The sequence below is a fragment of the Carcharodon carcharias genome, chromosome 5 (assembly GCF_017639515.1).
Source record: "Carcharodon carcharias isolate sCarCar2 chromosome 5, sCarCar2.pri, whole genome shotgun sequence".
NCBI classification, from domain to species: domain Eukaryota; kingdom Metazoa; phylum Chordata; class Chondrichthyes; order Lamniformes; family Lamnidae; genus Carcharodon; species Carcharodon carcharias.
In genome coordinates this window covers 20017645-20031314 of record NC_054471.1, presented here as the reverse complement: position 1 = coordinate 20031314, position 13670 = coordinate 20017645, and the positions used below count along the sequence as shown (strand labels likewise).

At 55.8% G+C, this 13670-nt stretch overlaps 2 protein-coding genes across 2 annotated transcripts in view; both read left to right on the top strand.

Annotated features, from left to right (window-relative positions):
* LOC121278120 (serum response factor-like) overlaps window positions 1-1225 on the top strand; it is a 140598-nt gene extending 139373 nt beyond the window's left edge. The window contains exon 6 of the mRNA XM_041188208.1: window positions 981-1225. Within this exon, the coding sequence (XP_041044142.1) occupies window positions 981-1225 (245 nt within the window). The remainder of the gene's footprint in view (window positions 1-980) is intronic.
* LOC121278170 (serum response factor-like) overlaps window positions 974-13670 on the top strand; it is a 78539-nt gene continuing 65842 nt past the window's right edge. Inside the window, exon 1 of the mRNA XM_041188319.1 lies at window positions 974-1148. The gene's annotated coding sequence lies outside the window, so the exon portion shown is untranslated. The remainder of the gene's footprint in view (window positions 1149-13670) is intronic.

Below are 13670 nucleotides of genomic sequence, written 5' to 3'. Positions count from 1 at the left end.
CCGCGGTTTTACCCCCCCCGTCCCGCGGTTTTACCCCCCCGTCCCGCGGTTTTACCCCCCCGTCCCGCGGTTTTACCCCCCCGTCCCGCGGTTTTACCCCCCCGTCCCGCGGTTTTACCCCCCCGTCCCGCGGTTTTACCCCCCGTCCCGCGGTTTTACCCCCCGTCCCGCGGTTTTACCCCCCGTCCCGCGGTTTTACCCCCCGTTCCCGCGGTTTTTACCCCCCTGTCCCGCGGTTTTACCCCCCCGTCCCGCGGTTTTACCCCCCCGTCCCGCGGTTTTACCCCCCCGTCCCGCGGTTTTACCCCCCCCGTCCCGCGGTTTTTACCCCCCGTCCCGCGGTTTTTACCCCCCGTCCGCGGTTTTACCCCCCCCGTCCCGCGGTTTTACCCCCCCGTCCCGCGGTTTTACCCCCCCGTCCCGCGGTTTCCACCCCGTCCCGCGGTTCCCCCCCCCCGTCCCGCGGTTCCCCCCCCCGTCCCGCGGTTCCCCCCCCGTCCCGCGGTTCCCCCCCCGTCCCGCGGTTTCCCCCCCCCGTCCCGCTCTTTTACCCCCCCGTCCCGCGGTTTTACCCCCCGTCCCGCTCTTTTACCCCCCCGTCCCGCTCTTTTACCCCCCCGTCCCGCTCTTTTACCCCCCCGTCCCGCTCTTTTACCCCCCCGTCCCGCTCTTTTACCCCCCCGTCCCGCTCTTTTACCCCCCCGTCCCGCTCTTTTACCCCCCCGTCCCGCTCTTTTACCCCCCCGTCCCGCTCTTTTACCCCCCCGTCCCGCTCTTTTACCCCCCCCGTCCCGCTCTTTTACCCCCCCCGTCCCGCTCTCTTACCCCCCCGTCCCACTCTCTTACCCCCCCGCCCCCCGTCCCGCTATCTTACCCCCCGCCCAGTTTTGCAACTCCGTCCCCCCCACCCCACCCCAACAGTGCGAGTGTGGCTCCAATCCCTGGCTCAGTTTGTTGTATATTTATTTTCCCTCTGACAGGTACAGCATTACCAGGCACACCAACCATCCCCATTGGTCAGCTACAGCAGCATTCCCTGGCCATCCAGGGTCAACAGGGTCAGGTGGTGACCAGTCAGTCGCAGCAAGGACAACAGACGGTCTTTCGCTTCCCAGCATCTGCAGGCGGACAGATTGTCTCCATCGCAGGCGAGTGTCGTTGTCTAGACTCAGTGAAAGCGGATGACCTGTCCTGCTGCTCTCCGGATGCTCAGTATTCAAACTAAAGCTAGAGGAAGGGAAGGAAGGTCAGGACTGTGTCGGAGAGGTGGGCATCACTTAAAAATCAGTGGGAAGATTTTGGGGGAGGAGGAGGCTGGGAGGATGGTTTAGTGAGGGTGGAGAGCTAGGGGGAGAGAGAGATAGTTGGGGAAGGCTATGGGGCGGGGAAGAGGGCGAGAGAGATGGGGAGGGCCAGAGGAGTGGGAGAGACAAAGATTGGGAGGACTGGGGGAGGGAGAGAGAGAGAGATCAGGAGGAGTGGGGGAGAGAGAGACAGACTGGGCTGGATTGGGGAGAGAGGCGGGCTGGATTGGGGAGAGAGGCGGGCTGGATTGGGGAGAGAGGCGGGCTGGATTGGGGAGAGAGGCGGGCTGGATTGGGGAGAGAGGCGGGCTGGATTGGGGAGAGAGGCGGGCTGGATTGGGGAGAGAGGCGGGCTGGATTGGGGAGAGAGGCGGGCTGGATTGGGGAGAGAGGCGGGCTGGATTGGGGAGAGAGGCGGGCTGGATTGGGGAGAGAGGCGGGCTGGATTGGGGAGAGAGGCGGGCTGGATTGGGGAGAGAGGCGGGCTGGATTGGGGAGAGAGGCGGGCTGGATTGGGGAGAGAGGCGGGCTGGATTGGGGAGAGAGGCGGGCTGGATTGGGGAGAGAGGCGGGCTGGATTGGGGAGAGAGGCGGGCTGGATTGGGGAGAGAGGCGGGCTGGATTGGGGAGAGAGGCGGGCTGGATTGGGGAGAGAGGCGGGCTGGATTGGGGAGAGAGGCGGGCTGGATTGGGGAGAGAGGCGGGCTGGATTGGGGAGAGAGGCGGGCTGGATTGGGGAGAGAGGCGGGCTGGATTGGGGAGAGAGGCGGGCTGGATTGGGGAGAGAGGCGGGCTGGATTGGGGAGAGAGGCGGGCTGGATTGGGGAGAGAGGCGGGCTGGATTGGGGAGAGAGGCGGGCTGGATTGGGGAGAGAGGCGGGCTGGATTGGGGAGAGAGGCGGGCTGGATTGGGGAGAGAGGCGGGCTGGATTGGGGAGAGAGGCGGGCTGGATTGGGGAGAGAGGCGGGCTGGATTGGGGAGAGAGGCGGGCTGGATTGGGGAGAGAGGCGGGCTGGATTGGGGAGAGAGGCGGGCTGGATTGGGGAGAGAGGCGGGCTGGATTGGGGAGAGAGGCGGGCTGGATTGGGGAGAGAGGCGGGCTGGATTGGGGAGAGAGGCGGGCTGGATTGGGGAGAGAGGCGGGCTGGATTGGGGAGAGAGGCGGGCTGGATTGGGGAGAGAGGCGGGCTGGATTGGGGAGAGAGAAAGAGAGATCAGGAGTGGGGGCAGAGAGAGAGACGGGCAGGATTGGGGGGAGGGAGAGAGACGGGCAGGATTGGGGGGAGGGAGAGAGACGGGCAGGATTGGGGGGAGGGAGAGAGACGGGCAGGATTGGGGGGAGGGAGAGAGACGGGCAGGATTGGGGGGAGGGAGAGAGACGGGCAGGATTGGGGGGAGGGAGAGAGACGGGCAGGATTGGGGGGAGGGAGAGAGACGGGCAGGATTGGGGGGAGGGAGAGAGACGGGCAGGATTGGGGGGAGGGAGAGAGACGGGCAGGATTGGGGGGAGGGAGAGAGACGGGCAGGATTGGGGGGAGGGAGAGAGACGGGCAGGATTGGGGGGAGGGAGAGAGACGGGCAGGATTGGGGGGAGGGAGAGAGACGGGCAGGATTGGGGGGAGGGAGAGAGACGGGCAGGATTGGGGGGAGGGAGAGAGACGGGCAGGATTGGGGGGAGGGAGAGAGACGGGCAGGATTGGGGGGAGGGAGAGAGACGGGCAGGATTGGGGGGAGGGAGAGAGACGGGCAGGATTGGGGGGAGGGAGAGAGACGGGCAGGATTGGGGGGAGGGAGAGAGACGGGCAGGATTGGGGGGAGGGAGAGAGACGGGCAGGATTGGGGGGAGGGAGAGAGACGGGCAGGATTGGGGGGAGGGAGAGAGACGGGCAGGATTGGGGGGAGGGAGAGAGACGGGCAGGATTGGGGGGAGGGAGAGAGACGGGCAGGATTGGGGGGAGGGAGAGAGACGGGCAGGATTGGGGGGAGGGAGAGAGACGGGCAGGATTGGGGGGAGGGAGAGAGACGGGCAGGATTGGGGGGAGGGAGAGAGACGGGCAGGATTGGGGGGAGGGAGAGAGACGGGCAGGATTGGGGGGAGGGAGAGAGACGGGCAGGATTGGGGGGAGGGAGAGAGACGGGCAGGATTGGGGGGAGGGAGAGAGACGGGCAGGATTGGGGGGAGGGAGAGAGACGGGCAGGATTGGGGGGAGGGAGAGAGACGGGCAGGATTGGGGGGAGGGAGAGAGACGGGCAGGATTGGGGGGAGGGAGAGAGACGGGCAGGATTGGGGGGAGGGAGAGAGACGGGCAGGATTGGGGGGAGGGAGAGAGACGGGCAGGATTGGGGGGAGGGAGAGAGACGGGCAGGATTGGGGGGAGGGAGAGAGACGGGCTGGATTGGGGGGAGGGAGAGAGACGGGCTGGATTGGGGGGAGGGAGAGAGACGGGCTGGATTGGGGGGAGAGAAAGAGAGATCAGGAGTGGGGGCAGAGAGAGAGACGGGCAGGATTGGGGGGAGGGAGAGAGACGGGCAGGATTGGGGGGAGGGAGAGAGACGGGCAGGATTGGGGGGAGGGAGAGAGACGGGCAGGATTGGGGGGAGGGAGAGAGACGGGCAGGATTGGGGGGAGGGAGAGAGACGGGCAGGATTGGGGGGAGGGAGAGAGACGGGCAGGATTGGGGGGAGGGAGAGAGACGGGCAGGATTGGGGGGGAGGGAGAGAGACGGGCAGGATTGGGGGGAGGGAGAGAGACGGGCAGGATTGGGGGGAGGGAGAGAGACGGGCAGGATTGGGGGGAGGGAGAGAGACGGGCAGGTTTTGGGGGAGAGAGAGATGGGTTGACTGGAGGGAGAGAGAGACGGGCAGGTTTTGGGGGAGAGAGACGGGCAGGATTGGGGGGACGGAGAGAGACGGGCAGGTTTTGGGGGAGAGAGAGATGGGTTGACTGGAGGGAGAGAGAGACAGACATGGACAGGACTGCAGGGAGAGAGAGATGGGTTGACTGGAGGGAGAGAGAGACGGGCAGGTTTTGGGGGAGAGAGACGGGCAGGATTGGGGGGACGGAGAGAGACGGGCAGGTTTTGGGGGAGAGAGAGATGGGTTGACTGAAGGGAGAGAGAGACAGACATGGACAGGACTGCAGGGAGAGAGAGATGGGTTGACTGGAGGGAGAGAGAGAGATGGGCAGGTTTTGGGGGAGAGAGAGATGGATTGACTGGAGGGAGAGAGCGATGGACATGGACAGGACTGTGGGGAGAGGGGGCAAAAGGGAGAACGAGCTAAAGGGGGAGAGTGTGAGGGAGAGCAAGAGGGGATGGGCGAGCGGGAGATGGAACGAATGAGGGAAGAGAGAACAAACAAACCGGGGCACAGAGAGAGAGGGTGGGATGGAGACGACGAAGGGTGGGTTCCTTGATCTCCCACAGTCTCTGAATTAATAAGCAGTTCCGCTAATGTTGGGAGATTTCTTTTTAAAATCACGGAGATCTTTGGCAATAAACTGCTCCACGAGCATCCTGGGCTCCGGGCCATGTTTGGAGTTTAGTTCAAATGGGGTTTAGACACCATCCCTGAGGGAAATTGTAATGCCCACTTTTGCAGCAATATTTTCAAATGGATGGCAGCCTTCTGGATAATCCTTCAAAATCAATTCCCTGTTCGTGCAAGGAAAACAAAACACACAAGTTGTAGTTGTGTTATTAATCAGTGTCTCTTATACAACAGCATTTGTCATTTATATAGTACCTAGAATGTAATAAAACATCACAAGGCGTTCCTCAGAAACAATTAGCAAACAGAAGTTGACACCCAGGGCACATGGAGGATAAAGAACTAAAAGCCTGGGTAAAGAGCGAAATGTTGAGGGTTCAGGGAGAGAATTCCAGAGCTTTGGGCTGAGACCATCGAAGACAGGACCCCAACAGTGGAGCGATTAAAATTGGAGGGGCGCAGATATGAGGGTTGTAGGGAGGTTGCAGATAGAGAGGGACAAGTCCCTGGTGGGGTATGAAGATGAGAGTTATAATTTGGAGACATTAGTGAACTGGGTGTAGATCAGCGAACAGTCGTGATGGGTGAATGGGACTTGGTGTGAGCTACAATGTGGGTAGCAGAGTTTAGGATGAGCCTCAGTTTAACAAGGGCTGGGAGAGCTTGTAATAGTCAAGTCCAGAGAGAACAAATGTATGAGAGGGTTTCAACGGCCAGAATGCCGAGGTGGGTCGATGCAGGACAATGTAAGGACAGATGGTTTTGGTCATGGAGAGTATGTAGGGGATGTACGATTGAGATGTACACAGTAAGAATAGGAGCTGGGATTTTGTGGCTACGTCTCTCAATGAGACATTGATTTCAGTGCTGGTGAGTGGCCTCTCTGTACAGAGCTTGTTTCTCTTCTGTACATTCTGTCCTTTAGACTTTGCGATGCTGACATTTTGTTCTAAGACCAGAACATGATGAAATTCACCATTCAGCCAGCGCTCCAGCATAACCCAGCTCTGCTGATGCCCACTCCAGTGGGAGGGGAAGAATATGAGCAGCACAAAATCTAGAATTTTTCTCTCTCGCCTACTCAATTCATCCTGTCCTGGGATGGGAGTTATGTATTTGACATGAGCTCCATTAAAATTTCCAACGGCTTGACCAGACGGCCCTGATCTCATCGTGGGCACTGTTCAGACAGTCCAGGCCACAAGGCCAATGACACATGGATGGACGTATCTCTCTTGGAGATTGTGCCTCAGTTTGTGTCCCTTCCCCCCTCCCACCCCGGCAGCGTAACCCGATCTGTGCAGGGGATGTAAATAGAGAGAGAGTCCCAGCTCTCCATGCTCCTTCCCCAGCACAGATACAGGGAGTGTGAATAGAGAGAGAGTCCCAGCTCTCCATGCTCCTTCCCCAGCACAGATACAGGGAGTGTGAATATAGAGAGAGAGTCCCAGCTCTCCATGCTCCATCCCAGCACAGATACAGGGAATGTGAATATAGAGAGAGAGTCCCAGCTCTCCATGCTCCTTCCCCAGCACAGATACAGTGAGTGTGAATATAGAGAGAGAGAGTCCCAGCTCTCCATGCTCCTTCCCAGCACAGATACAGGGAATGTGAATATAGAGAGAGAGAGTCCCAGCTCTCCATGCTCCTTCCCCAGCACAGATACAGGGAGTGTGAATATAGAGAGAGAGTCCCAGCTCTCCATGCTCCATCCCAGCACAGATACAGGGAATGTGAATATAGAGAGAGAGAGTCCCAGCTCTCCATGCTCCTTCCCAGCACAGATACAGGGAATGTGAATATAGAGAGAGTCCCAGCTCTCCATGATCCTTCCCCAGCACAGATACAGGGAATGTGAATATAGAGAGAGTCCCAGCTCTCCATGCTCCTTCCCCAGCACAGATACAGGGAGTGTGAATATAGAGAGAGAGTCCCAGCTCTCCATGCTCCTTCCCCAGCACAGATACAGGGAGTGTGAATATAGAGAGAGAGTCCCAGCTCTCCATGCTCCTTCCCCAGCACAGATACAGGGAATGTGAATATAGAGAGAGAGAGTCCCAGCTCTCCATGCTCCTTCCCAGCACAGATACAGGGAATGTGAATATAGAGAGAGTCCCAGCTCTCCATGCTCCTTCCCCAGCACAGATACAGGGAATGTGAATATAGAGAGAATCCCAGCTCTCCATGCTCCTTCCCCAGCACAGATACAGGGAATGTGAATATAGAGAGAGAGTCCCAGCTCTCCATGCTCCATCCCAGCACAGATACAGGGAATGTGAATATAGAGAGAGAGAGTCCCAGCTCTCCATGCTCCTTCTCCAGCACAGATACAGGGAATGTGAATATAGAGAGAGTCCCAGCTCTCCATGCTCCTTCCCAGCACAGATACAGGGAATGTGAATATAGAGAGAGAGAGTCCCAGCTCTCCATGCTCCTTCCCCAGCACAGATACAGGGAGTGTGAATAGAGAGAGAGTCCCAGCTCTCCATGCTCCTTCCCCAGCACAGATACAGGGAGTGTGAATATAGAGAGAGTCCCAGCTCTCCATGCTCCATCCCAGCACAGATACAGGGAATGTGAATATAGAGAGAGTCCCAGCTCTCCATGCTCCTTCCCCAGCACAGATACAGGGAATGTGAATATAGAGAGAGAGAGTCCCAGCTCTCCATGCTCCTTCCCCAGCACAGATACAGGGAATGTGAATATAGAGAGAGAGAGTCCCAGCTCTCCATGCTCCTTCCCCAGCACAGATACAGGGAATGTGAATATAGAGAGAGAGAGTCCCAGCTCTCCATGCTCCTTCCCCAGCACAGATACAGGGAGTGTGAATAGAGAGAGAGTCCCAGCTCTCCATGCTCCTTCCCCAGCACAGATACAGGGAATGTGAATATAGAGAGAGAGAGTCCCAGCTCTCCATGCTCCTTCCCAGCACAGATACAGGGAGTGTGAATATAGAGAGAGTCCCAGCTCCCCATGCTCCATCCCAGCACAGATACAGGGAGTGTGAATATAGAGAGAGAGTCCCAGCTCTCCATGCTCCTTCCCCGCACAGATACAGGGAGTGTGAATATAGAGAGAGTCCCAGCTCTCCATGCTCCATCCCAGCACAGATACAGGGAATGTGAATAGAGAGAGAGTCCCAGCTCTCCATGCTCCATCCCAGCACAGATACAGGGAATGTGAATATAGAGAGAGTCCCAGCTCTCCATGCTCCTTCCCCAGCACAGATACAGGGAATGTGAATATAGAGAGAGAGAGTCCCAGCTCTCCATGCTCCTTCCCCAGCACAGATACAGGGAGTGTGAATATAGAGAGAGTCCCAGCTCTCCATGCTCCTTCCCCAGCACAGATACAGGGAATGTGAATATAGAGAGAGAGAGTCCCAGCTCTCCATGCTCCTTCCCCAGCACAGATACAGGGAATGTGAATATAGAGAGAGAGTCCCAGCTCTCCATGCTCCTTCCCCAGCACAGATACAGGGAATGTGAATATAGAGAGAGAGTCCCAGCTCTCCATGCTCCTTCCCCAGCACAGATACAGGGAGTGTGAATATAGAGAGAGTCCCAGCTCTCCATGCTCCTTCCCAGCACAGATACAGGGAATGTGAATATAGAGAGAGTCCCAGCTCTCCATGCTCCTTCCCAGCACAGATACAGGGAGTGTGAATATAGAGAGAGTCCCAGCTCTCCATGCTCCTTCCCCAGCACAGATACAGGGAATGTGAATATAGAGAGAGAGTCCCAGCTCTCCATGCTCCTTCCCCAGCACAGATACAGGGAGTGTGAATATAGAGAGAGTCCCAGCTCTCCATGCTCCATCCCAGCACAGATACAGGGAGTGTGAATATAGAGAGAGTCCCAGCTCTCCATGCTCCTTCCCCAGCACAGATACAGGGAATGTGAATATAGAGAGAGTCCCAGCTCTCCATGCTCCTTCCCCAGCACAGATACAGGGAATGTGAATATAGAGAGAGAGAGTCCCAGCTCTCCATGCTCCTTCCCCAGCACAGATACAGGGAATGTGAATATAGAGAGAGTCCCAGCTCTCCATGCTCCTTCCCCAGCACAGATACAGGGAGTGTGAATAGAGAGAGAGTCCCAGCTCTCCATGCTCCTTCCCCAGCACAGATACAGGGAGTGTGAATATAGAGAGAGTCCCAGCTCTCCATGCTCCTTCCCCAGCACAGATACAGGGAGTGTGAATATAGAGAGAGTCCCAGCTCTCCATGCTCCTTCCCCAGCACAGATACAGGGAGTGTGAATATAGAGAGAGTCCCAGCTCTCCATGCTCCTTCCCAGCACAGATACAGGGAATGTGAATATAGAGAGAGAGAGTCCCAGCTCTCCATGCTCCTTCCCCAGCACAGATACAGGGAGTGTGAATATAGAGAGAGTCCCAGCTCTCCATGCTCCTTCCCCAGCACAGATACAGGGAATGTGAATATAGAGAGAGTCCCAGCTCTCCATGCTCCTTCCCCAGCACAGATACAGGGAGTGTGAATATAGAGAGAGTCCCAGCTCTCCATGCTCCTTCCCCAGCACAGATACAGGGAATGTGAATATAGAGAGAGAGTCCCAGCTCTCCATGCTCCTTCCCAGCACAGATACAGGGAATGTGAATATAGAGAGAGAGAGTCCCAGCTCTCCATGCTCCTTCCCCAGCACAGATACAGGGAGTGTGAATAGAGAGAGAGTCCCAGCTCTCCATGCTCCTTCCCCAGCACAGATACAGGGAATGTGAATATAGAGAGAGTCCCAGCTCTCCATGCTCCTTCCCCAGCACAGATACAGGGAGTGTGAATATAGAGTCCCAGCTCTCCATGCTCCTTCCCCAGCACAGATACAGGGAATGTGAATATAGAGAGAGAGAGTCCCAGCTCTCCATGCTCCTTCCCCAGCACAGATACAGGGAATGTGAATATAGAGAGAGAGTCCCAGCTCTCCATGCTCCTTCCCCAGCACAGATACAGGGAGTGTGAATAGAGAGAGAGTCCCAGCTCTCCATGCTCCTTCCCCAGCACAGATACAGGGAGTGTGAATAGAGACAGAGTCCCAGCTCTCCATGCTCCTTCCCCAGCACAGATACAGGGAGTGTGAATAGAGAGAGAGTCCCAGCTCTCCATGCTCCTTCCCCAGCACAGATACAGGGAATGTGAATAGAGAGAGAGTCCCAGCTCTCCATGCTCCTTCCCCAGCACAGATACAGGGAGTGTGAATAGAGAGAGAGTCCCAGCTCTCCATGCTCCTTCCCCAGCACAGATACAGGGAGTGTGAATAGAGAGAGAGTCCCAGCTCTCCATGCTCCTTCCCAGCACAGATACAGGGAATGTGAATAGAGAGAGAGTCCCAGCTCTCCATGCTCCATCCCATAACAGATACAGGGAGTGTGAATAGAGAGAGAGTCCCAGCTCTCCATGCTCCTTCCCCAGCACAGATACAGGGAATGTGAATATAGAGAGAGAGAGTCCCAGCTCTCCATGCTCCATCCCAGCACAGATACAGGGAGTGTGAATATAGAGAGAGTCCCAGCTCTCCATGCTCCATCCCAGCACAGATACAGGGAATGTGAATAGAGAGAGAGTCCCAGCTCTCCATGCTCCTTCCCCAGCACAGATACAGGGAGTGTGAATAGAGAGAGAGAGTCCCAGCTCTCCATGTTCCTTCCCCAGCACAGATATAGGGAATGTGAATATAGAGAGAGTCCCAGCTCTCCATGCTCCTTCCCCAGCACAGATACAGGGAATGTGAATATAGAGAGAGAGAGTCCCAGCTCTCCATGCTCCTTCCCCAGCACAGATACAGGGAATGTGAATATAGAGAGAGTCCCAGCTCTCCATGCTCCTTCCCCAGCACAGATACAGGGAATGTGAATATAGAGAGAGAGAGTCCCAGCTCTCCATGCTCCTTCCCAGCACAGATACAGGGAGTGTGAATAGAGAGAGAGTCCCAGCTCTCTATGCTCCATCCCAGCACAGATACAGGGAATGTGAATATAGAGAGAGAGTCCCAGCTCTCCATGCTCCTTCCCAGCACAGATACAGGGAATGTGAATATAGAGAGAGAGAGTCCCAGCTCTCCATGCTCCATCCCAGCACAGATACAGGGAATGTGAATATAGAGAGAGAGTCCCAGCTCTCCATGCTCCTTCCCAGCACAGATACAGGGAATGTGAATATAGAGAGAGAGAGTCCCAGCTCTCCATGCTCCTTCCCCAGCACAGATACAGGGAGTGTGAATAGAGAGAGAGTCCCAGCTCTCCATGCTCCTTCCCAGCACAGATACAGGGAGTGTGAATAGAGAGAGAGTCCCAGCTCTCCATGCTCCATCCCAGCACAGATACAGGGAATGTGAATATAGAGAGAGAGAGTCCCAGCTCTCCATGCTCCTTCCCCAGCACAGATACAGGGAGTGTGAATATAGAGAGAGTCCCAGCTCTCCATGCTCCTTCCCCAGCACAGATACAGGGAGTGTGAATAGAGAGAGAGTCCCAGCTCTCCATGCTCCTTCCCCAGCACAGATATAGGGAATGTGAATATAGAGAGAGTCCCAGCTCTCCATGCTCCTTCCCCAGCACAGATACAGGGAGTGTGAATATAGAGAGAGAGTCCCAGCTCTCCATGCTCCTTCCCCAGCACAGATATAGGGAATGTGAATATAGAGAGAGAGAGTCCCAGCTCTCCATGCTCCTTCCCCAGCACAGATACAGGGAGTGTGAATATAGAGAGAGAGTCCCAGCTCTCCATGCTCCTTCCCCAGCACAGATACAGGGAGTGTGAATATAGAGAGAGTCCCAGCTCTCCATGCTCCTTCCCAGCACAGATACAGGGAATGTGAATATAGAGAGAGTCCCAGCTCTCCATGCTCCTTCCCAGCACAGATACAGGGAATGTGAATATAGAGAGAGTCCCAGCTCTCCATGCTCCTTCCCCAGCACAGATACAGGGAGTGTGAATAGAGAGAGAGTCCCAGCTCTCCATGCTCCTTCCCCAGCACAGATATAGGGAATGTGAATATAGAGAGAGTCCCAGCTCTCCATGCTCCTTCCCCAGCACAGATACAGGGAATGTGAATATAGAGAGAGAGTCCCAGCTCTCCATGCTCCTTCCCCAGCACAGATACAGGGAATGTGAATATAGAGAGAGAGTCCCAGCTCTCCATGCTCCTTCCCCAGCACAGATACAGGGAGTGTGAATATAGAGAGTCCCAGCTCTCCATGCTCCTTCCCCAGCACAGATATAGGGAATGTGAATATAGAGAGAGTCCCAGCTCTCCATGCTCCTTCCCCAGCACAGATACAGGGAATGTGAATATAGAGAGAGAGAGTCCCAGCTCTCCATGCTCCATCCCAGCACAGATACAGGGAATGTGAATATAGAGAGAGAGTCCCAGCTCTCCATGCTCCTTCCCCAGCACAGATACAGGGAATGTGAATATAGAGAGAGAGAGTCCCAGCTCTCCATGCTCCATCCCAGCACAGATACAGGGAATGTGAATATAGAGAGAGAGAGTCCCAGCTCTCCATGCTCCTTCCCCAGCACAGATACAGGGAGTGTGAATAGAGAGAGAGAGTCCCAGCTCTCCATGCTCCATCCCAGCACAGATACAGGGAGTGTGAATATAGAGAGAGTCCCAGCTCTCCATGCTCCTTCCCAGCACAGATACAGGGAGTGTGAATATAGAGAGAGAGTCCCAGCTCTCCATGCTCCATCCCAGCACAGATACAGGGAGTGTGAATATAGAGAGAGTCCCAGCTCTCCATGCTCCTTCCCCAGCACAGATACAGGGAATGTGAATAGAGAGAGAGTCCCAGCTCTCCATGCTCCTTCCCCAGCACAGATACAGGGAACATGAATATAGAGAGAGAGTCCCAGCTCTCCATGCTCCTTCCCCAGCACAGATACAGGGAATGTGAATATAGAGAGAGTCCCAGCTCTCCATGCTCCTTCCCAGCACAGATACAGGGAGTGTGAATATAGAGAGAGAGTCCCAGCTCTCCATGCTCCTTCCCAGCACAGATACAGGGAATGTGAATAGAGAGAGAGTTCCAGCTCTCCATGCTCCATCCCAGCACAGATACAGGGAGTGTGAATATAGAGAGAGTCCCAGCTCTCCATGCTCCTTCCCCAGCACAGATACAGGGAATGTGAATATAGAGAGAGAGTCCCAGCTCTCCATGCTCCTTCCGCAGCACAGATATAGGGAATGTGAATATAGAGAGAGAGTCCCAGCTCTCCATGCTCCTTCCCAGCACAGATACAGGGAATGTGAATATAGAGAGAGAGAGTCCCAGCTCTCCATGCTCCTTCCCCAGCACAGATACAGGGAATGTGAATAGAGAGAGAGTCCCAGCTCTCCATGCTCCTTCCCCAGCACAGATACAGGGAGTGTGAATAGAGAGAGAGTCCCAGCTCTCCATGCTCCTTCCCCAGCACAGATACAGGGAGTGTGAATAGAGAGAGAGAGTCCCAGCTCTCCATGCTCCATCCCAGCACAGATACAGGGAGTGTGAATATAGAGAGAGAGAGTCCCAGCTCTCCATGCTCCTTCCCCAGCACAGATACAGGGAGTGTGAATAGAGAGAGAGTCCCAGCTCTCCATGCTCCTTCCCCAGCACAGATACAGGGAGTGTGAATAGAGAGAGAGAGTCCCAGCTCTCCATGCTCCATCCCAGCACAGATACAGGGAGTGTGAATATAGAGAGAGTCCCAGCTCTCCATGCTCCTTCCCCAGCACAGATACAGGGAATGTGAATAGAGAGAGAGTCCCAGCTCTCCATGCTCCTTCCCCAGCACAGATACAGGGAACATGAATATAGAGAGAGAGTCCCAGCTCTCCATGCTCCTTCCCCAGCACAGATACAGGGAATGTGAATATAGA